We start from the raw sequence: 25279 nt of genomic DNA on the forward strand, positions 1-25279 counted from the left end.
TTGTACATTGCCTATTTTTGCAGAATCTTTGCCCTATGTTTCGAGTGGTTAAGACGTTTGCTGGTTTCTGTACCGGCTGTTGATCTCATTGAGGATGACGTCTGAACGGGGCTCTTCATCGGCTGTGATCAATGTGTCATCAATTGGATTACCTAAAGTGGGGCACAGAGTTTTACATTAAATATTACAGTACAGCCAGGGGTCATCGCCATCCTGGCTTGTGTTTTAATTACATGTAAAATTACATGGAAATAACGTACTGACAGGAAAGGCTTTCCTGAACAGATGTGTTTTCAGAAGTGTTTTAAAATATGACAGAATTGGCTTTTCTAATTGCCAGAGGCGTTCCGCAGCTTGGGTGCTTGTGCGGCAAAAAGCCCGTTCACCCTTGGTGGCTAGGCAGTAGGCATGCTGCGTGTCGCACAAACCTGTAGGAGGGCCTCCTCTGAGGATCTCGGGTGCTGGGTGGATTATAGGGAGGCAGCAGATGCAGATACTTAATATACTGGGGGCAAGACCATTTTGGGCCTTAAAAGCTATTAAAAGTATATTAAAATCAATTCTGACAGCCACTGGGTGTTGCCATGACGGGGGTGATATGGGCACGCTTTTTAGTGTTGGCCTGGCAGCAGCATTTTACGGTTGCTGGCGAGAGATGGACTTTTGTGTTAAGCAGGTGTACAGATCATTGCTGTAATCTAGGCAGGAGGTTATAAAAGCCTGTATGACCTCTAAGTCTCCAAATGACAGGATGGACTTGATCTTTGCAATATGGTTCTGAGTTGACTGAACAACCTTTTTAACTTGGACATTAAAAGTGAGATCTGAGTCAAAGAAGACACCTAATTTTTAATTGTAAATTACCATTACAGGTATGTTATGTAACTCAAAATTACATTTTCACTCTCATACAAGGAAAGGGGAGCTGAGGAGTGCACTTTTCTAGTTTTGTAGAATTGTATTATTTCTGGTGGCTGCTGTCCTTTAGAAGGTGAGGAAACTTGAGCTCTTGTTGTAAAGTCCTCTCCTGCCATATAGTGGCTAATATTTTAACTGCAGTGTGCACTCTTCACATCTAACAGAAGGTGACATTTTTTTCTCGGCCCTTTTTTTATTGATAGATAATTTTTCTTTACTTGAATAATTTTTTGTGACAACGCTATTGCAATGCCCAAGATTTCCCATATGCCATCGAAAACCCCATAAAACCATTACTTGTTCTTTAAGGCACTGCATAGTCCTTGAGGTGGTTCCAGGGTCCTCAGCAAAATGAGGAAACACCTCATTTGCATATCACCCATTCCCAACCTTATTTTCATATAATTGGTCCTCACTAGTGCTCATTATAAGATGGTACTAATTCTGTCTTGCTTTGCGTCTTACTCTAATTACCTCATCAGTGGTCATTTCAAACAAGATATAGTTATTTTAAATTGATGCAAGAACAATGGCTTCTATTTCAATATAATAAATCAACTTTATCCCCCCTCCCCCCCACACTTTCAACCTGGCTGGCATCATTGCGTAGATTAATTGAGACTATATATATATATATATATATTACGGCTGCACGATTTGGACAAAATGTCATATCTCTGTATTTTTGCCAAATGTTGCGATATCGATACGATACAATATTAACACAGTTGCCTGTTTGCAATACTGATATTGCACATGTTCATACCTCGATAACGATACGATAACGATAAATTATGCAGCATTTATATATACACACACACACACACACTCAATAAATAGCTTCTCAATTATTAAATTAATTGAAAAGTAATTAATAGCATAATCACTGCAGAAATGAATGATAAATGCAGCCCTAATAAGTGCACACACAATACAGATATTGCGTAATATATATATCTAACAGGGCTATAATGGCCATGACCAAACACTGCGTCCAGTGGCCTATAGAATTCCACATTTAATTATTGAAAAGTGAAAGGTCAATCCAGCACTGGATTAAGAGGATCAATTGGTCATGAATGACACTGAAAGCCATGTTCTAAATGCATATTATTGTAATCCTGATATAATGATTATTTGTCGCTGTCCGGCAGAAACCAGCTAACTCTATTTTTAAGAGTAAATAAATATAATATATATATATATATATATATATAGAAGCAATGAAAAGCATTTAAAAGTGTTTCTGACAAAACCAGCTAACTCCACCGCCTGTCCCCTTCTCAAGTAATTGACAATAAAGTCACAATACCAACTTTGGTGAGGCAGTATTCCTTTGTTGGTTTGTAGGTTTTCTTCATTTTACACAAAACACTATATTCTTTAATTTCCTGAAAAATGTATATTTTGATTTCTGTCCAACAGCAGAGATATGCATGCATGGTTATTGACAATGCAGTTAAATCCCCAGTGTTAGTTTAACTTTGAGAGAGTAAAAATGGACCATTCTCAGAGTTAAATTAATGTTAATGTTAACATATTCGCTCACCGATGCCATTGAATGGTTCCGATGATGATAATGATGATGGGTCACTGACAAGGAGAGGGGAAGGGCTGGAGGAGTTGTTGGACAGAGATGCCTTAAAGGAGAGAAGACATTCCTTTTGTTAAATTCTGTTAGATTCAACATAACAAAGGTTATCTCATGATAACAACATATGACTATAACCTATTATATTATTATACTATAACATATTATCTATTAGAGCAGGTCAGGACTCAGGACTAGCCTGGGTAAACACCTCCCCCTCACCAGATTTTCATTCTGCCTGAGTTGTCCAGCAGGGGGAGTGGTTTCACCAGGCTAGGTCAGGACCATACCATACCCTTTATATAATTTATTTACCGAAGAATGCATCGTCCTCGACTGTGTGTGACTCCAGGTCTTCTGTGTTGCTGTGCGACTCCAGTCTATGAAGAGACAAGTTTAACAAAAGGATCAAATGCCTGTAAAACGTCTCTTACACATTTACACAAATATATTTCAAACCTCTGTCTTTCACTTTGTCAAAATCTATTGTCTGGAATCTATTTTGGTTTTTAATTGTATGAGACAAATGTTTGGCAACCTTATTGCCTCAGTAACAGATGCCAATAAGAACATTATTGTTATGATCTTATCTATAAATGCACCAAGTCTCTGTACGTACGTGTGTACATCTGTAATCCACGTAACTCGAGAACCGTTCGCCCCACCGACTTCAAATTGGCCACAAACGGCCTCTGCCCGGTCTCTGGACAGGGCCCCTGCCCAGGCTCCATATATGGAGCTGGCCCGTTCTTTACTTTTTTTAAAGATATTTTTTAGGGCTTTTTCCCTTTATTGATAGATTTACAGTAGTTTGACAGGAAAGGGGGAGAGAGATATTGGGGAAAGACATGCAGAAAAGGTTGATGGGACACGGACACGGTGTCAGGCTGGATTACCAGCCTAGGTGCCTGGACTGCTAGGCCAGGCCAGGCCGAGCTGCCCTGTTCTGACATCACAAATATGTTCTGACATCTGCATAGACTATATTTTGGCCAGCCTGACAAAGAACTCCATATATGGGCCTAAAAGGGACATATACCCAATGGGCACGGCTCTAGTTTCATAAATGAGCCACTTGTATCCACATTGCATAGTTTGAACCTAACCTGAGTTATCTAACATTCTCAGGTTGCCACAGCACAGGTAGGTCTTCCACAGTCTCCTCACGTTTTCCTTCACCGCACAGTGGAACACGAAGATGAAGAACCCTGCAAGACAAAAATGTCCCTTAGCTGAATGTTCAGAGATTAATATTTTCTACATTCTTAACCACGCATCGTATCAATCCATATTTTTGGTCGATATTTGATATATTGTAACTTCATCAGCAGAACATATTATTTTGAAAACATTAATTGACCACACACAAGTTATATAAAATACAGAATTATTATTATCATTAGACTGGAAACCTAATAAAACTACATGAATTCCTGCACGTACTCCCTGCTTTGTAATGGACAAAGTCAAGTGAAGCTCACCTTGTAAGGAGTTAAAGATGGCAAACAGGTACATGAAGGCCAGACTCACAGGCCCCCATGCAAAGAAAGCAAATCCCCAGGTAAGGCCCAGCAGCATAGTGATTCCCATCACACTGCGTATGTCCTGTAGCATATTGCGATGCTGCTGGTTGTGGGGGTTCTGCCTCTTGATGCGACACAGCTGCACCATCACCATCCCAAACATGATGCAGTTGAACAGAAAAATGATGCAGAAGTAAGCCACCACTGCCACGTAGAAGGCGATGTCGTTTTTTAGCCAACAACTGTGGGAGAGAGGACAAGGAAGAGTGTCTATGGACAGGTTTCAAAATCTGGGAGTGCTTTTATCTGTGTCTCACAAAGAACAAAGGCTACAAAGCCAATCCATTTTGGAAATATTCTGCCACCAGAAATGTTTTTGTATTTCCAAAACACAGATGATAGCCTACCAACATCTGAACATGATTCACACACATTTTGGATAGATGGACGCGTCATTTTCAAATTAACCTAATAATAATACACTATAGGCTACTGCACATTGTACATCACTGTGTTAATGTTAAGACTCACAAGTCGTCTGAAGTGCCATCGGTGAACTTCGCATAGGTGACCGAGCCGTAGTTGTCCTTGTCAATCGCGATGACGACGATGACCACGACGAGTGGGACGCCCCATCCCACCAGTGTTAACTTGAGCATGTGGTTGGTTATGTAGGTGTTGAACACCTTGATGAGGGTCAGGTACATGTGCACCCCCTGCAGCCCCATCCAGGTGAAGGAGACCAGCAGGAAGTAGTGGAGGAACCAGGCCGTGGAGATGCAGAGGCCCACCGCGTCCGGGTAGAGAGCCAGCCAGGAGTCCACCAGGAACGTCAGGTTGAGAAGCAGCAACGACAGGCACTGTTGCATCAGGATCTTAGCACGGATGTCCTTATACAACTTCCTGCAAGAGGTCCAATAGAAAGGAAATAACCATCGCTGGGTTTAGTGGTGTCTGACTGTGATTCGAATCATCTTTAAGCTTAGATTTTCATGTTCAGACCTCTGTGATCCAAGAGAAGGAATAAATATAGAACAGGATTGTGGCATGGGTGCATGATCTAGGTGCCGTCTGTGAGTGAGGTGACAGCAGGTGTGGCATGTGGCTTTCTGACTTACCCAAACGACAGGTATGTGAGCAGGGTAAAGGACAGGAAGATGGCGGAGATCCCACAGCCGATGTATGTGATGTAGGTCAGGATGGTTGCGTCTATGCGGCTGATTATGGTCTCTCTGGCAAGGTCCTGTGAGAACAAATGTAATGACAATTTCTAAAGACTGAAGTGAGGAAATGAAATAAGTGTACTTTGAACACATTCCTTGAGTTGCCGTAATTTCAACCAGTTACTGTATATCACAGGTATTTATTATTTAAAAATAAATGTATGAAAAGCATTATTCGATAAATCGAAACAATCAATAAAATAATCAATAGCTGCAGCCCTATTATTCTGACTACATATACATCATGCCCTAGAATGTGTGAATAGGGGAAGGGGATCGACGTCACTTGATTCTTTGTTTGACTGTGGCTCAAAGAATATGATTATTGCCAGAATCGCAGAAATTTGGCGGCCCCTGCATTGGTGGTTGTTGCAATCACCTGCACTACAATACTATACAATACAATACCAATTATATTATACAATACCATAATTGCGCTATGACGGCAAGAAATGATAAAATGTAACAACGTGTACGTTTGGCTAATGCAGATTCGAAATGCACCAGTGTCACCAAACTGCATATTTGGGTGGATGACGTGATTCAATTTACAATTTAGGCATTTAGCAGACGCTGAACAAAAAAAAAAGCATGGGAATAGATCACATAAAAACATTTATCAAGAAACATGCGTAAGCTAAGAAAGTAACAGTGGAATATCTATATAATGAAGCTATACATGTAAACTATACATCTATACATACGTGCTATGACTACATACAATGCAATTATAGTGCTGTCTACATAACATGCTATAAGTCTGTATCAAATGCTATCTAAGTCTACAGAAATGCTGATTCTGAAGGTAACCACATTTTACCACGTACGTACCAGTAGTATGGCAAAACTGGTTAGGTGGTCACAACCACAGGTGGTCACATTGTCCGTGCTGTTAAGGACATGGCAGCCATATGGATTCCATCCACCTGCTCCATCTACAGTGACACATCATAGCATGCACATCAACATTCCTGTGATCAGAATCAATTCATATTTAGTACTGTATATCTCTGTTTCATTCAGACCGTTGACAACTTACCATTTCTGGAAAAGTCCCAGAAAACGCATGTGGCCACAAAGTTAGCCTGTAGTAAAGAATATAAATACATAGATTATGATAAATTACTCATAATTCATAATTAATGTTTATTGGTGTGTGTGTGTGTGTGTAGTGTGTGTGTCAGTGTGTGTGTGTGTGTGTGTGTGTGTGTGTGTGTGTGTGTGTGTGTGTGTGTGTGTGTGTGTGTGTGTGTGTGTGTGTGTGTGTGTGCGCGCATGTGCGTGTTTTTTTTACTCCAAAATGTTCTGAACGCGACTCACCGGAATAGGTTCCGAGATCCTCAGGTGAATATAGACATCTTCCTTCAGTCCTGTGATGGTCAGGTTGGCCACACTGGCACCCACGATCCCACTAATCACCTTGCGTTGATCTCCCAAGGATTTGTCCTAAAGAGAACATTTGGAACCACTGAGATTTCTAATCTTGAAGCTGCAGTCCTGACTCGAATCGTTGTCTTCCACATGAGAGACCACATTTCTACCACTCTGCCAATGAGGCATCTCCACTTGGTCATCAACTAACGTATTGCACGCAACCCACACAGCAAAAGTTGCCATGATTTTTCTTCACCCTAAAACATGATCATCAGGTCAGGTTATATAAGGAGGATGTTTTTTTTTTTTAAGTGTACAGTATTTGTTAAAATGTCGTTTTTATGTGGGCCCCGCCAGTTCATTAAGTATGCCTGGTTTGCCTGGTGGGTGGTGATGGGTGGTGATCCACCTGAACTTAAGCCGCACCCACAGCTGTAGTTGTATGATAAAGGGGGAGGGGTTAGGGGAGGGGCTGATGATGTGATGTCACTATATTACTGTTTTTTTCATTGGCACGTTTGACTGTCAAGGGTTCACCCTCCAGGAAGAAACCCTAAATACAAAGGGAATACATAATTGCAACTGGAAAAATAAAAAAAATGTGGCAATCCATCTTTAAATGAACACTTATGATGTTTCTGACGCGTCACGGTTTTGGTGGCATCATATGGTCCTGCTTTGGCTTGACTAGTGAGAGCATACCTGGAACAGTGTGCTCTTCTGGTAGAAGTTGAACTGGACTCGGGAGGCCTGCTGCTGCTCTTGAGAGCTGAGGTGCTCTATGAGAGATGTTGGCAATCTGACTGAGGCTTGAGGCACGGACGTATTCACACTCCTGGCTCTGCGAGGGCCATGGACCTACAGGACAACAGGACACCAATGGGACAGTTGATAGCACCGTGATTCCAACCACTGAACACCATGCATCACTGCTACTGCCATTACATGTTTTCGAATGGGTTCAATCCCTGCAGGAAAATAATATTGTTTCCAGCGCCCCCACCATCTCTTTACACCCCCTGGTGGGCTGTACCACCCCCATGGAGAAATACTAGTCTAGATCCAGGCTAACTCCGACCTACTAACTTACCGGTATTAATGTCTGTGTCATACCTGTACAGTGTCGAGGTCTGAGACAGAAAAAGTGGTCTCCTCAAAGTCGCCGTCCACTGTTTTCACAGAGAGTGCCAGAGCTTTGGACAGAATGGTCTCTGTATCTCCTGCTAAGACCAGCTTCAGTCCCACTGTATCAACAATTCCTATGAGCCTGATACAAACAATTACAGATGTAGGCTATTATTATTATTATTAGCATCAATAGTAGTGATAGAGTACTATACTGCTTTCTTGTCTCTACAATCACACAGTAAAATCTGCATTCATTTAACCAGATCCAAAGAGATTTATCGTTTGACAACTGATAAGTCAAATGTTCTCGTCGTCACAGCTGACCTTTTGGAAGAGGAAGCCACAGTCTCTGTGGGGGCATCCAGTAGGTTGCTGACGATATGGATGGAGGTTTTTCCCAGGGCCAGGCTAACGTTGGGCCCGCTCAGGAGAGCCTCCAAGTTGGACACCAGCTGCTCCACCTGACTGGAGTTGAGTTTGGAAACGTCTTTGGTTAACTCCAGCAACCTGTCAGCAGCTTGCTCGTTGCTGACCGCTGTGTTGTTGGTGGTTGGTGATTCTGAGGATGATTATTTGATGTTCCAAGCTTTTATCAGGGTATGCAGAATCCAAGAACAGACGTTTTTAACAATGAAGAAAGGAAGAACCTTTGCTTAGATGAGCTTTTGCTCGTAAACCCAAGAAAAGTTTTGTTTTACCTGTAATGGTGGTGGGGGCATTTGTGGTGTATCCAACAGGCTTCAAAGGACCTCCGGCAGTTGTAGTTGTGTTAGGTTTGTTGGATTGTACTGTCACCGTCGTCACTGTGGTCTTGCCAGCTGTAGTTATAATATTATGAAGGGAGGATGTTGTGCTCACAGGGGCAGAGGTTGTTTTATTGATTTGGGATGAGGATGAGATTGCATTCACAGGGACGGAGCTTGTTGTATTCAATGGGGTTGCGGTTGTGTTCACAGGGGCAGAGCTAGTTTCATTCAAAGGGGATGAGGTCGTGTTCACAGGGGCGGGGCTAGTTGTATTCAGAGGGGATGAGGTCGTGTTCACAGGGGCGGGGCTAGTTGTATTCATTGGGGATGAGGTTGCGTTCACAGGGGCGGGGCTAGTTGTATTCAGAGGTGATGAGGTCGTGTTCACAGGGGCGGGGCTAGTTGTATTCAATGGAGATGAGGTTGCGTTCACAGGGGCGGGGCTAGTTGTATTCAGAGGGGATGAGGTTGCGTTCACAGGGGCAAGGCTAGTTGTATTCAGAGGGGATGAGGTTGCGTTCACAGGGGCGGGGCTAGTTGTATTCAGAGGGGATGAGGTTGCGTTCACAGGGGCGGGGCTAGTTGTATTCAGAGGGGATGAGGTTGCGTTCACAGGGGCGGGGCTAGTTGTATTCAGAGGGGATGAGGTTGCGTTCACAGGGGCGGGGCTAGTTGTATTCATTGGGGATGAGGTTGCGTTCACAGGGGCGGGGCTAGTTGTATTCATTGTGGATGAGGTGGCGTTCACAGGGGCGGGGCTAGTTGTATTCAGAGGGGATGAGGCTGCGTTCACAGGAGTGGGGCTAGTTGTATTCAGAGGGGATGAGGTTGCGTTCACAGGGGCGGGGCTAGTTGTATTCAGAGGGGATGAGGCTGCGTTCACAGGAGTGGGGCTAGTTGTATTCATTGGGGATGAGGTTGCGTTCACAGGGGCGGGGTTAGTTGTATTCATTGGGGATGAGGTTGCGTTCACAGGGGCGGGGTTAGTTGTATTCATTGGGGATGAGGTTGCGTTAACAGTTGTGGATGTGGTGTTCTGCAGTACAGGGGTTGGTTCTGGTGTTGTTGTGTTTGAGCTTGGTGTTGTGGCAGAAGATGGAATGATCCTATTACACTGTTCATGTGTCCATGTGTCATCCAGGGCCACGCATACACTTTGACCTTTTGGACTTGAAAGAGAAGGAGACATACAAAAGTGAATATGCTATTCATACATCAATAGCATTATTGCATTATTCATTATGGAAAAGGATCCAGTACAGTACTTAGCTCTGGCCTATATGACTGACATGACAAGTTCAGTTTCTAATGTGTTTTGTCATGGGATGATTCTGGAGATTATACAAACCATGTGAGGATGTCAGCCACTTCAGGTGGCTTCAGGTGGCAAAACTCAGAAGGCGATATATCCAAGGATTGAAAGGTGAAGTTTGACTGGAGTAGATTTCCAGCAGCTCTCGAATGCGAACAAATTGCTGTGTGATCGATACGTTCAGACATGAATGACAAGCTTTACAAACATTTGTTTTGTTGATTTTATGTGTGTGAGTCTTGCATAACCAGACGATCAGAGGCAGGGATTTCCAATCGTATGGATATGCGAGATAGGGCTGGGCCATATATTTTTGGTGAAAATATATTTTCAGTAATTGCCCAGCCCTATGCGTTACCACCTGTATGTAGTCTGCAACACTCACCGGCTCTGGTTACTTGTCCATTATAATCAATGTATTTGGCAGAAGAAAGCACAGCCGTTGCGGCAGCTAAAACGTCACACACAGGGAACTCTCTGGCAAAGCTCAGAATCACATCACATGACTGGAGACTAGAAACAGAAATGCAATTATATGAAGTATATTTTAATCAGCATAAAAACAGACGGCAGTACTTTAGAAGTTGTACTTTTTACAACATGTTGCTGAACTAGTACTCAAAGGAAATATTAGTGGATGGCTTGGAATTGGGTTAAACAGTACACTACAATTTTACTTTATCTTTCAATTAAAAATGGATAAGGAGTGCACGGTCTAGCTACTAAATAGTTGAAAGAGAGAAATAGACTAAATAGACTACAGTTTTGTTTTTTAAAGGCTTTTTTGTCTTTATTTGATAGGGTACAGTAATGTGACAGGAAAGGGGGAGAGAGATGGGGGGGGGGGAAGACATGCGTCAAAGGCCGACGGCTCGGGATTCGAACCTGCGGCACGCCGTCAGTCCAGCCTAGGTGCCTGGACCACTCAGCCACCGTCCAGGCCAGACTACAGTTTTGTGTTTATATATTTATGCTGTGTAACTTTCAAGAATATACTAATATACAGCAGAATCCTGCCGACCCTTGACAGGGGGACTGTATGCTGTGTACTGTGTGTGAACTGCAGTAAATGAATGACAGACTCACTGTGTTGTTCCACCTCCACAGTCTAGGTGTGCACCCTGCATACAAAATAAAACAAAATGCATTGTGCTCTTTAGTTCTTCTGAGATAAACCAATTAATTGAATGAATTGTATTTCTATTTCATCATTTTATTGTAGACCTTATGAGTTGTGGGTAAGTTGAACTAACTGCCGTAACAATGTAAACTATTCATCACGTTTTGATCTTAATTTTAACTTATCCTGTATGTTCAGGCATGTTCTGCATTTAGATTAGGATTTTTTCAATTTAAATGTTGACTTGTTATTTTACTCTGGAAGTTTCTGACTGACCCAATTGATTTTGACAGCACTAATATTTTGTTCAATTATTGATTTCAAAAGGGCATGTTAAACTGAAGGCATAATAAGTAATTTGGGGAGGTCTTTACCTGATATGCAGATGCAATAGTAGGCGATGGACACAAAATACTGTAAAGAAACAATATCATAATGTTCTAACATTACATGATTATACGCTACACTGTAGGTACACAACAATGAACTGAATACAAGTTCCATAACAGATACTATGCACAACTGTAATGTACAAAAATGAACAAACCATTCAAAGAATCCAGTCAGTGACTAAAAATAAATAACATGGCAGGCATCCAAAATAAATAATAGTCTGACTCTCCTGATTATAAAGCCATGTGTGTGCAAATATAACAACATACCCAGTTGCTGGGATACAAGGTGGTGGGTTAGAAATCTGTAGGGACATCAAGACATCAGTAGGTAAGTTAGTTCAATCCCCCCATCTTGTTGCAAAAAAGGTATAGCTACTGTATGGTGTTTACATTTATCAGGTCAGAACCAGTGCTCAATTTTGTTAAACAGGATGATGTTTAGAGGTTTTGGCATTGGAAGTTAAATTGGGGATGTTATAGGGGGGCTTATATTGAATAAGCACATGCACAAGCATCAATTGTCTGGAACTATAATTTACGGGATCTGCTAAATATGTGCAATGCTGGCAGGGACAGAAAGGTGTGTTGAGTGTCAAGCTGACAGACGGCTGATTCATTTGTGTTATAGCTGGTTTTATGTTGAATATGTTGATTTTGTGTGCATGCATGCTTTCTTTATTATTTCATTTTGAGTTATACAAGTTGCAATGTTTTGGAAGCCATTCTACTGGTAGTGGCACAGGTCAGCATTGATGACTCCAATAAGTAAGAACAGGTGCAGGTCATGAGCTAACGACTACATTGCAGGCTGCTATAGAGTGGCCCAGGAAATGAATCCCAATGCATTTTTCCCATAGACATTTCAAAACGTATTTATTTAAAGACCTTTTAAGTGTCGTACGAAGCCAACTCGAGTCGTGACAAATCATGACAACAAACACAATATTTTGGACCAAACAAATAATTCCAAATAATTTCTTTGTTTGGCCCAAAACATTGTGTTTATTGTCATGATTTGTCACAACAAGAATTGGCTTTGTCCGCGGCGTAAACGTCTTTTATATAAATACTTTCTGAAAAGTCTATGAGGAAAATGAACGGGGATTTCTTTTCCGGGTCTCTCGAGGGGGCGGGACTGCGACGCTCTATAGGTGCTAGGCTGGAAGGCTCCCCATATTTAAAGGCCACAGTGTCGGAGGGTGAGGCAGTTTTGCCAGCAAGGACAGAGGAGGAGGAAGGACTTGGATTGGAGCATGAACCAAATGGGCCCCATGGGAAAAAGGGAATAAAAACCCTAATGCACAAGACACTTTAATCTGCTCATGGATTGTAATTGTTGGACCTTGTGGCATTTAATGACTGCATTCTACATCTTACAGTGCTTTTAATGACCTTGGACTCCGAAAGACCCCCCCCCACCTTTTTTATTGGACATTGAATTGATGTTCCTGTCTGCCCCATATCCCACTGCTCTGCTTTTATTGTAGTACAGTAGTGGAATAAAATAACGTTGACTTTGAACTTCGTGCCTCACTGTGGTTTTGTGTGGTGTCTCCCAATTTTGGTCACGTTTTGGTCAAATTTAATACACATGCACACACAAATGTGGAACTCACCAGAGATGAGATGTTTGAAAATGTAATGCTGGGGTCTTGAATTGAAATTTTCAAATAATAGTATGCATCTGAAACGGTAACAAAAAGCAACATAGGAATCATGGGGTTGTGAGTCATATTACAATTGTTATAGCTCAAAAGAATATCAGATATGGCTTAGTCTTATTAGCGGACAATGCACCAACCAGTTCCATTGCAATAAGCTGCAGCAGAGCAGTTGCAAGACCTCTTCTGACCACCACCTGAAATATAGCCACAAAATGCATTATTTAAATCTAATTTATAATAGAACAGCAACAAAGAAAACAATATAGTACATACATAATATTTGTACATTTAACTAATGCTTAGGCTACTTTGTAAAAGATATAGGCTACCATATACGGTAAAAGCATGCGTCTTTCAAAGAGCAATAAATGTATACATGTATTTCCTCAAACATTTTCAACATAAATACTTAATTCTGTGATCTATGATTATTTCATAGCTATTATGCTTACCTGGTAGTTTCTCAAAGCCAGTTGTGTTAGTCCATGGAGGCACATAAGGCATTACATCTTCTTGACTGCTGTAAGATAACATATACAAAAAGTATCACACCAAACTCTTTCTTGCCTTATTTATGGGATATTTCACTTTCAAATAAAATAAACATTAAGAAATAAATAAATAAATGGAGAAATCACGGCCCCCTCTCTGAGGAGGGCAGGAGGCTGTGATTTTTCCATAATTATTTTGTCTCACATATGTACGTACATGTGTGTCACGTTCCGTGACATGTGTTATGTTTTCTAGTGTCCCTTGTTCTTAGTTTTAGTTGGTGTTTTACTTTTCTGTTGTGCTCTTGTGATTTTTGAAGTATTGTGTGTTCTTGGTTTCCTAGTTCCAGTTTGAACTTTACCTTACCCCTGTGTGCTTTTATTTTTTTGTTTTGTTCCTAGTGTTTCCTGTCTGCCCTGTTACTGTTTGCCTGCCTTGTCTAACCTGTACTGTTATTAGTTTTTGTTCTCCACCTGTGTCCTCTTAGTCCCCCAGCCAATACCTGTGTTGATTTTCAGTTGAGTTCACCTGTGTCCTTTAATGTATTTATACTCCCCTGGTTTTTCAGTTCATTTGTCAGTTCATCAATGTAAGTCAGCGTGTTTATTCCTTGTATTCCTACTAGTACCTAGTAGTTTCCTAGTGTTTCTTCTCGTGTATTCTTGCTCCCTCGTGTATTTAATTCTACTATTAAAACCTCTTGCATCGTACTTAGCCTCCGTTTGTCTGTCATGCACTTGAGGCCTATCTCTCCTTGTCTCAGACCGTGACACGTCTGTAATTAATTCACGTAACTCGAGAACCGTTCGCCCCACCGACTTCAGATTCGACACACGCGTTCCACACCACCACAGGGATGCAGTGCCCGGTGTCGAATTGGTCGGATACACCGTTGCCCAGAACCAGCACAAATGCCTGGCCTGTTCTGACATCACATGATGTTCTGACATATGCATAGACTTCATATTTGTTCACAGAACTCCATAGGAATAAAGGGACACAGAGATACAGAATTCTCCATACAGTTGTGGGCATAACAGGGACACAGACAGACAGATGGGTAGAACGCCTACTCTGACATGGGCACGGACGGGTATTGCATAGCCGGGTGGGGCATGGATCTCCAACTTCCATAGTTACCCACTCGGTGCTCTACATCCCTTTAAATGTTCTTTTCCATAATGCAGAGTTGCTTACCATGAGCTATTTGCCGAACCAGAATAGATGCATGCTGTTGGATACTGGAGGGAATTATTACACTTCATTTCGTCATTTCTCGAAGTCCTTCCTGTGCAATGACAAAGATACTCAGATCCTTTTACCAGAAAGGCTTACCTACAAGCTCACGACACGTCAGTTTATGGTCATCTATTTTACTATTATCTGAACATTTTAGTAAATATTTGAAATTATTATGTAATCTAGTGATCAAACCAGTAAAAGACAACTTCATGCCATATCACGAATCAGGATATCCAAAATCTGTCACAATATCAATATAATATATTGCTATATTTTGTGAGACTCACTCACCCACTCTGTTCACTCTGGTCCCCACCATATGAGCCTGCAGGGAGCTGTTTCCACCCTGGCACAGTGTGCGGAGGATACAACAGGGATGTGTGGGCTGCCTCACTTTCAGTAGGACTGTGCACTTTGTCTTTCTATATGAAGAGTTCGAATATTAGTATGTAAGGACGCCATGATGCATCATTTAAAAGTGCTGAAATATAATTATTTTTTACTGACCTAAATCCGGTTTTATTGACACATGAAACATCAATGTCCTATTAGAAAAAACAGATCCACAATGATTAACATACGCTCGCTCTCTGTCTCTAGTGTCTCTCTCTCTCTCTCTCCCATTACTTTGTTTTAACACACAAAAATGTTTCTTACTTGAAATAGGTGGGTACCAGCCATCTCACTGCAAAATAAAGTGACAGTAAGTCTAATTTGTTCATAAATACCTTCATTTGTGAAATGTTTATCTTTTTTACAGAGATTTAGCTTTGAAAATGGCTTTGGAACAAAACTCATGAAAATTGTAAGTTATATTTGTATTTGTGATTGATTTGAATAGCGGTCTTCGGAATGTCACTCATTCATTTACAAGGAATCACTAGAGCGAGATCGGATACCTGGTTGTGCTGGAGGGCCCTCTCAATGTTGTCGTGTAGTTAACATCAAGAGTGTCATTGAGTGTAGTTGTCATTGCAGTTTGCGGGTTGTAGGTTGTGGCCTTTGTCGTTGTAAGGTTGTGGGTTGTTGTGTCGTTGGAAATAGTTGTCGTAGTTGGTATTGCTGTAGTTGTAAACTTGGTAGTTGTTGCTGTTGTTGGAGAAAATGCAGCTGCTCTTTGTCTTGATTTCATCCTTTGTGTTAAAGTTTGAAACGTAGTGGTTGTTGTAGTTGTCAAGTTGTAGGTAGTAGCTTTTGTCGTAAGGTTGTGTGGGGTTGTTGTTGTGTAGTTGGAAGCAGTTGTCATAGTTGGTGTTGCTGTTGTTTTTAACTTGGTCGTCGTTGCTGTAGAATCTAACTTGGTCGTTGTAACATTGTTAGTTTGAGTTGTTGTAGAGTTGTAAGTAGTAGTCATTGTCGTTGTGAAGTTGTATGGGGCTGTGGATGTAGTTCTATTGGTTTCTAATAATGTCAATTTGTATGGCAAGCAGCTGTCCAAGTGATTTTCAAACAAGTGATGGAGCTGAAAAACAGAAACATTATGCTGACTATATTAAGCCATAATTACACTTTATTTTATTCATAGATGTAGTCCATGTTCAGTTGGATTTCTGCCCTATAGCCTACTGTACCCAGTTATTGATGTCTGACTCATTCTTTTCATCTCCAGTCAGGTCCACTGTGACTTCCATCCAGTAGTACACAGCTGTAAGGAAGAATAAGAATTCACAATAATACAGTAGATTATCACCTGGTTATTGGTCTTTGCTCGAGTTAAACAAACACAATCCGGCACTGAACCACGCCTGAGGTTTGGGTAAAGAAACTGAACGATGAGATGAATTGTTTATCACATACCTAATATCATAACCTTATATTCACAGAGATGGCATGGCAACAAAATAGTATTTGATCAACACTTTAAGCCTTAAGGTATTGTCAGTGCAAATCAATGTTCCTCGTCCCCTGCTCAAGGAATTGGGTAGTTCCTTGCGCATGGAGGTCACACATGCTAATTTCAGTGCTGGCAATTTAGCTTGCACTGGTTGGTCAGCTGCAATATATATAATCCCTTGGGAAGATATGGCAGCTGACCAGTGAAGTTTTCACTCTCACATTCATTTACCCCTCTCCCATGGCAAAATAATATGTTACTTGCTGTTACAACCCTGGCCATTGGCAGCAATATAAAGGAGTAAACAGGCAGGTATTGGTTGAAAGTGAATGATGTGAACTCAAGAGAAGAAACGTGTGCTCAGTAGAGTGCACATCTTCACCAAGAGGCATGCCCTAACGATCATAGTGTTGTATGCAGTGACTTGTCTATGTACAGCCATGAAAGTGTGGAATGCGATTATTATCATATCATACCTATAATACCTTGATAAATAGGTATTTTCATGTCGATTATATATTTTTCAAAACCTCTGCCTCCCTGTCTTTCTCATACACATTTATTGTCTATTTCTCGCCATTTGTCCCTCAGATTTATGTATGTCTTGTTGTATACGGCCCTGCACACACACACACACACACACACACACACACACACACACACACACACACACACACACACACACACACACGCACACACACATTGATTGATTGATTGATTGATTGATTGATTGATTGATTGATTGATTGATGCGCCGTGAGCTTGAAGATCTGCTGTTTTGGTTTGTACTTACATTCATTGGTGCAGGACTGTGGTAAGTTGCCGTGTCCATGTATTGGCTCTGAGGACACAATAGATAGGTGTTTAAGATAGGTTAGCTGTTTAAGATAGGTTAAGTCACTTCACACGGGTGTGATTTTAATGTTATATTTATTTGGATGACCCCAAGGATCATAAAATACCTTGAATGATTACTATTGCAATTTGTTATGGGTCACGCCCCTTTATAGCTTAGATTACCTGGCCTAAATACCAAAGCCACATTTATGGCCGCAGACGGAATGTTCAATTCTTTCCAATACACTCCATATCAGCCAGTCTCTAAAAAGTGCTTTCAGTCTTTCAGCCAAAACTACACTTGGTACCATTAAATTATCATCGGGACAGGGTGTTAAATTATGATTTGATCACCTTATGTTATAATTATATATTTATTTATCTTTATCATGCCACACCCGTGGGCACATATGTGACACTATCAAATCAAATCAAACTTTATTTATAGGGCACATTTACAAAGACCAGTGGTCAAAAAAACAGAAAAAAGCATACAGAGAATAACAATTAAAATAGCATAGTATAACAACAAAACAAAAGCAGCAATTACACAATTACACTATATTTATTTAGCAATGTGAATGACTGTGTGTTTTGGTTGTGGCAGTCTGAAAGGTCAAGGAAATAGAGTATTTGGTATCTGAGCACTGGTCCTCTGAGTATCTTAAAGACCAGGCCTATAGAGCGATGCACTCTGTCTTATACCTTGAGTCAGAGTAGCAAAGTGAGCTCGGAGAAGGTGGGTCCTGGGGGAAAGGTCTAGAAGGACTCATATTAGTTTGTTTGAGAGGTTTGGAGTTTTCTACACCCAGGTATGGACAAAGCTTGTGCCATAACACATGTGGGTATCTTACCTGTTGTAGTGTGCGATGTGATGGATGTTACAGTGGTATGAGTGGAGGAGGAAGTTGTTTTAGATGTGCTCTCAGGGGTTGTTGAATTATTAGCGGTTGTTGTAGGATTTTGGGTAGATGAGGCTAGGGTATAAGAATTAGGTGGGACTAGAGTAGAAGTATTAGATGGGACTAGAGTAGAAATATGTGGGACTAGAGTAGAAATATTAGGTGGGACTAGAGTAGAAATATGTGGGACTAGAGTAGAAGTATGTGGGGCTAGAGTAGAAATATGTGGGACTAGAGTAGAAATATGTGGGACTAGAGTAGAAGTATGTGGGACTAGAGTAGAAATATGTGGGACTAGAGTAGAAATATGTGGGACTAGAGTAGAAGTATTAGATGGGACTAGAGTAGAAATATGTGGGACTAGAGTAGAAATATGTGGGACTAGAGTAGAAATATGTGGGACTAGAGTAGAAGTATTAGATGGGACTAGAGTAGAAATATGTGGGACTAGAGTAGAAGTATTAGATGGGACTAGAGTAGAAATATGTGGGACTAGAGTAGAAGTATTAGATGGGACTAGAGTAGAAATATTAGATGGGACTAGAGTAGAAGTATTAGATGGGACTAGAGTAGAAGTATTAGGTGGGACTAGAGTAGAAGTATTAGGTGGGACTAGAGTAGAAGTATTAGATGGGACTAGAGTAGAAATATGTGGGACTAGAGTAGAAGTATTAGATGGGACTAGAGTAGAAATATGTGGGACTAGAGTAGAAAAATGTGGGACTAGAGTAGAAGTATTAGGTGGGACTAGAGTAGAAGTATTAGATGGGACTAGAGTAGAAATATTAGGTGGGTCTAGAGTAGAAATATTAGGTGGGACTAGAGTAGAAATATTAGATGGGACTAGAGTAGAAGTATTAGATGGGACTAGAGTAGAAATATTAGGTGGGACTAGAGTAGAAATATTAGATGGGACTAGAGTAGAAGTATTAGATGGGACTAGAGTAGAAATATGTGGGACTAGAGTAGAAGTATTAGATGGGACTAGAGTAGAAATATGTGGGACTAGAGTAGAAATATGTGGGACTAGAGTAGAAGTATTAGATGGGACTAGAGTAGAAATATGTGGGACTAGAGTAGAAGTATTAGATGGGACTAGAGTAGAAATATGTGGGGCTAGAGTAGAAGTATTAGATGGGACTAGAGTAGAAATATGTGGGACTAGAGTAGAAGTATTAGATGGGACTAGAGTAGAAATATGTGAGACTAGAGTAGAAGTATTAGATGGGACTAGAGTAGAAATATGTGGGACTAAAGTAGAAGTATTAGATGGGACTAGAGTAGAAATATGTGGGACTAGAGTAGAAGTATTAGGTGGGGGTAGGAGAGGTGTGGTATTTTGGGGTAGGATAGGTGGGGTAGGTTGGGGTAGGACAGTTGTGGTAGATGGGGTAGGTGGGGGTAGGAGAGTTGTGGTAGATGGGGGTAGAAGAGTTGTGGTATTTTGGGGTAGGATAGGTGGGGTAGGTTGGCGTAGGAGAGGTGTGGTATTTTGGGGTAGGATAGGTGGGGTAGGTTGGGGTAGGACAGTTGTGGTAGATGGGGGTAGAAGAGTTGTGGTATTTTGGGGTAGGATAGGTGGGGTAGGTTGGGGTAGGACAGTTGTGGTAGATGGGGGTAGAAGAGTTGTGGTATTTTGGGGTAGGATAGGTGGGGTAGGTTGGGGTAGGAGAGGTGGGGTAGATGGAGTAGATGGGGGTAGGAGAGGTGGGGTAGATGGGGTAGATGGGGGTAGGAGAGGTGGGGTAGATGGAGTAGATGGGGGTAGGAGAGGTGGGGTAGATGGGGTAGATGGGGGTAGGAGAGGTGGGGTAGATGGAGTAGATGGGGGTAGGAGAGGTGGGGTAGATGGGGGTAGGAGAGGTGGGGTAGATGTGGTAGATTGAGGTAGGAGAGGTGGGGTAGATGGGGTAGATGGGGGTAGGAGAGGTGGGGTAGATGGGGGTAGGAGAGGTGGGGTAGATGGGGTAGATGGGGGTAGGAGAGGTGGGGTAGATGGGGGTAGGAGAGGTGGGGTAGATGTGGTAGATTGAGGTAGGAGAGGTGGGGTAGATGGGGGTAGGAGAGGTGGGGTAGATGGGGGTAGGAGAGGTGGGGTAGATGGGGGTAGGAGAGGTGGGGTAGATGTGGTAGATTGAGGTAGGAGAGGTGGGGTAGATGGGGGTAGGAGAGGTGGGGTACATGTGGTAGATTGAGGTAGGAGAGGTGGGGTAGATGGGGGTAGGAGAGGTGGGGTAGATGGGGTAGATGGGGGTAGGAGAGGTGGGGTAGATGTGGTAGATTGAGGTAGGAGAGGTGGGGTAGATGGGGTAGATGTGGTAGATTGAGGTAGGAGAGGTGGGGTAGATGGGGTAGATGTGGTAGATTGAGGTAGGAGATGTGGGGTAGATGTGGTAGATTGAGGTAGGAGAGGTGGGGTAGATGGGGTAGATGTGGTAGATTGAGGTAGGAGATGTGGGGTAGATGTGGTAGATTGAGGTAGGAGAGGTGGGGTAGATGTGGTAGATTGAGGTAGGAGAGGTTGGGTAGTTGGGGGTAGGACAGTTGGGGTAGGTGGGGGTAGGAGAGTTGTGGTAGATTGAGGTGGGGTAGATGGAGTAGATGGGGGTAGGAGAGGTGGGATAGATGGGGTAGATGGGGTAGATGGGGGTAGGAGAGGTGGGGTAGATGGGGTAGATGGGGGTAGGAGAGGTGGGGTAGATGGGGTAGATGGGGGTAGGAGAGGTGGGGTAGATGGGGGTAGGAGAGGTGGGGTAGATGGGGGTAGGAGAGGTGGGGTAGATGGGGGTAGGAGAGGTGGGGTAGATGGGGTAGATGGGGTAGATGGGGGTAGGAGAGGTGGGGTAGATGGGGGTAGGAGAGGTGGGGTAGATGGGGGTAGGAGAGGTGGGGTAGATGGGGGTACGAGAGGTGGGGTAGATGGGGTAGATGGGGGTAGGAGAGGTGGGGTAGATGGGGGTAGGAGAGGTGGGGTAGATGGGGGTAGGAGAGGTGGGGTAGATGGGGGTACGAGAGGTGGGGTAGATGGGGTAGATGGGGGTAGGAGAGGTGGGGTAGATGGGGCAAGGGTAGATGATTTAGTCACATCTTGGGTAAGTTGTATAGGTGGGGATGAGGGAGGAAGCGGAGAAGGTGGTGGCGGTGCATGGGAACAGGATGCCTGTCCTGGTGAAAGAGAACACAGACTACCACCATGCTAAATTTTCCATTAACAATAACTTTATACAATATTCCATGCTTCCTATTAGTCATCATATATTACTGTGTCTTGAACATTCTGCATTGACGACTTCATATTGAGGTTTCATGACAGCTAGCACAGTTGAATTAATGAATGCTTAAGCACATTCTTTCTGTAGAAAGATTCTGGTACCCACAAGTTAGAAGCTGGGACGTTCGTAAACCAGATAAAAAAGAATGTCGAGACAAGGCTGTTTAAATTAAGATGAACTAAAAAGGAAACTAGACCAAAATATTGTATAAATAATCTGTAATTCATACATAAATGCTTTAAGAATATATTTTCACCTCCTTTCTTATTATTTTCTTTTGTTATCTCATATCTCATGATATGGTATCAATATTACAACTTCCCCATCCTTCCTTCTTCACACATCTTTTCCATTTGTTTCTTGGCTTCAATACTAAAACTAGACAAGCAGGTTATCTATATTTAGGAGCCATTGTGATGTCTGTGCGCGTGTGCGGTGTGCGTGTGCGTACTGTATGGTGATTACATGACACTGTCTGTACTGTACGTGGAACAGGTCAGACAATGCTAGTGCCTCAGTCAGATGCCAGGCTAATGATGATGAGATGAGTGACGCTCTACCATTGTCGTCTGCAATCTGCATGCCTTGCCTTCTATTGTTTCCTTCCCTTTCCTTGAATACATGCTTATTATGATGTCATGAGCTCACCTGTGACTAAAAGGAGGAGGAGGATCTGGAACCAATATGAACTTCTGACACATGGTTTTGGTTTACCGTTCCTGGTCCTGAAATGAATAGAATGAAAAAGGTATTTATGCATTGACGCTGTTGCCAGGTGGAAACCTCAGATGGAAACCTTCAGGATTCAATTACAGTTCACAATGCGCGTTGAGCTTGTACTGTAGGCTCCATCAGTTAATTTAGCTTCTGTGTGTCACTGTGGTAATACAAAGTAGTAGGGCATTAATTTATAAAAAAAATCAAAAACTCTAATGCTTCCTTCCTGTGAAGAGCAGATCACTGACTGATTACATGCTCTTGATCTTCAGGAATGTCTTAACTTAACTTATTAAAACCAGTATGTGGCATTTTTAGATTTCTTTGGCTATTCAAAAATAGCAGATATACAAGCGGAAAAAACAGTTTTAACTCAAATCTTTGCTTCTTAGTCCCTGCAACAAATCTTTTTTGGATGGGGGTCCGCAGCCAAATTCATATAATGTGGGGGGTCCTTGACATGAAAACGTTTGAGCACCACTGATATAGCAAACATTATACATGTTAGTGTTTCAGAAAACTTTTGGGATTCAGCAGGCGTTTCTAGAATCAGCCTCAGGTCTTAATGGGTTAAATGATAAGAAGCCCCAGTATTGTTCTGTCCAATTAGTGCACATCAAAGAGCTATCTGACCAGACAGGCCAGTTTTGGACATCTCTTAACACCATCTATTACATAATAATCTACAGTAACTCACAGAGCCATAAAGGATGGAGCTCTTACAGAAACCATACAGAAGAGGCCCGTTTGGGACATCTCTTAACACCACCTATTACATAAGAATCTGTGTGAACTGAGTGTTGCAACTCCCCTCCCCCCCTGCCTCTCTCTCTCTCTCTCTCTCTCTCTCTCTCTATATATATATATATATATATATATATATATGAAACCCCTGCATCCCTATTCTTTCAGTATTTTCTGTTTACTTAAGAGCCGGAGAGAAGGCAACTGAACACTGAATTAGTGTTATGATTACTAGAGCTTTTAACCTTTAACAACAACCTTTAATACAGCTAACTGTATGAGGGAATTGTAGATGACTCAACCTCCTTGCTGGTTTGTTTTCTTTGACCATAAGTAGTGTGTGTTGGAATGAACAGTATATTATGTAATGTTAATCATTTGTTTAAAAAGTGTTGGTCCGCAGTTATACTGTATCTAACATAATGGCATTCGCTGTTGACCATAACTCTGTATACTACTATCTTTTAGATCTTTTACACTTGTGTCCACTCAAGGTGGTCGTGGGAATAAATTAATCATGGCTGTTAGAAATACATAATCCTAAAGTAAACATCTCAATGTGTGCAGATAATGACACACCTTTTAGTCACTAAGAGCCGTACAAGTCAAGTGTCAATACATGCTGTGGAACAATGCCGTTATCTTTATCACAGCTTTTGGCATTCACAAATAGGCTAATAGACCGTACTGTATAATGCATGGTATCCATGACAAACATCTGTAAATGTTTTGTGGAATCCAATTAGTAGGAGACAGACTGAAGGCTACAGTACCATACTGTATATATACTGTATACAGTATATATACTGTAGCCTTCAGTCTATCTCCTACTAATTGGAGGAGACATGTAGACCTGTTGAAGACCCCTGCTATAGAGCGTTGCAGTCCCACCGATGACGAGGGCCCAGGAAATAATTCTCCGTCCATTTTCCCCATAGACTTTTCAATATAGTATTTATTTAAAGACGTTTACGCCGCGGACAAAGCCAACTCTTGTTGTGACAAATCATGAGAATAAACACAGGGCAGAGTTTTGGGCAGATCAAATAATTAGTAAGAAGAAAACAAAGGCAGGGTACAACACCTTTTGTCTTGTTTTCCTTCTTACTAATTATTTGATCGGCCCAAAACATTGTGTTTATTGTCATGTTTTGTCACAACAAGAGTGTAGTCAGTGTATAGCATAAATTAAAGGTGCAGCAAGTGACTTTTTGTGTTAAATAAAATAGCTATTAGTATTCTGATAGTTTGTTCATGAAAATGTAATTTCAGGTTGGGATACAAATGTCATCCAATCACATACGGTAGGATGATGATGCAAAGAAATCAGACGAATTTGGAACACTATAATAATCTCATGATTGGATGAAATTGCCAACACACCTAACAATGCATAATAATATTATTAATAATAATAAAAAAGCACACACAGGGCCTATAATGCAGCAGCACATGGCATAATAGGCTATAACACTACCTGGTGAGACAGGAGTTGCGTGGTAATGAAGCTCTGACTCCATCACGCATGTCTGAAGCCTTCATATTGACTTGGTCGTTGTTTCCATGAGAGACACATTTCTTGCCAACGGCACGGCAACAGTCCTGTTTTAATTCCAGACCAGCAAAGCAAAAATCCAGTTTTAATCCCAGAGCCAAATCCCAGAAAAGGTTGTTGCTTGAATGAGAGTTAATGAACATTCCCTTAGTGACGATCGGTTTTGAACTCGCATATAGTCTCACTCAAAAAGTCTGACTGTCTGACAGAAACTAACCTACAGTATGATCACTTGACTGTGTGTGAGCACTGCCACTTTCCCAGCATCATTCTCTGACACATGCACGGCACGCCCTTGCAATGTCATAGGCTCAATCTCAGCCAGGTAGGGCCAGAGAGACAATAGCTTCATACCTCTTTTGATTCCTGTAGACTTCAAACACATCTTGCACAAACATTTTTGTTCTCTTCTGTTCTCTATACAAATGACAACCATTCCTTCTCTGTGATATATCAGATATTTCATACTCATACAGAATTCTGAAGAACACACACACACACACACACACACACACACACACACACACACACACACACACACACACACACACACACACACACACACACACACACACACACATACTCTACTGCTATTTTTGAATTGGAAGCCTGAAAAGTAACCTTTTTATTGAATTTTAAATGCATTTAGTTATAGTTATGTTAACTTTATAAACTGTTAACATAACTACA

At 41.8% G+C, this 25279-nt stretch overlaps 1 protein-coding gene across 1 annotated transcript; it reads right to left on the reverse strand.

The window, feature by feature from the left end:
* Positions 1-14: 14 nt before the first annotated feature.
* Positions 15-24810, reverse strand: LOC310855075 (uncharacterized protein). The gene is made up of 32 exons (XM_083759946.1): positions 24512-24810; positions 22222-22298; positions 17356-17403; positions 16300-16373; positions 15837-16190; positions 15628-15740; positions 15386-15413; positions 15236-15273; positions 15020-15150; positions 14684-14774; positions 13447-13514; positions 13132-13188; positions 12947-13014; positions 11598-11632; positions 11310-11349; positions 10902-10936; positions 10201-10328; positions 9852-9978; positions 8456-9672; positions 8082-8316; positions 7743-7896; positions 7332-7487; positions 6576-6701; positions 6295-6340; positions 6087-6190; positions 5151-5275; positions 4564-4935; positions 3991-4274; positions 3616-3717; positions 2825-2889; positions 2468-2558; positions 15-152 (listed from the first exon to the last, which is right to left on the reverse strand). The coding sequence occupies exons 1-32, from the start codon at positions 24730-24732 to the stop codon at positions 49-51; spliced, it is 4914 nt and encodes a 1637-aa protein (XP_083616072.1). The 5' UTR covers positions 24733-24810; the 3' UTR covers positions 15-48.
* Positions 24811-25279: the final 469 nt, after the last annotated feature.

Source organism: Protomyctophum parallelum, assembly GCF_964188405.1.
Source record: "Protomyctophum parallelum genome assembly, chromosome: 1".
Taxonomy (NCBI): domain Eukaryota; kingdom Metazoa; phylum Chordata; class Actinopteri; order Myctophiformes; family Myctophidae; genus Protomyctophum; species Protomyctophum parallelum.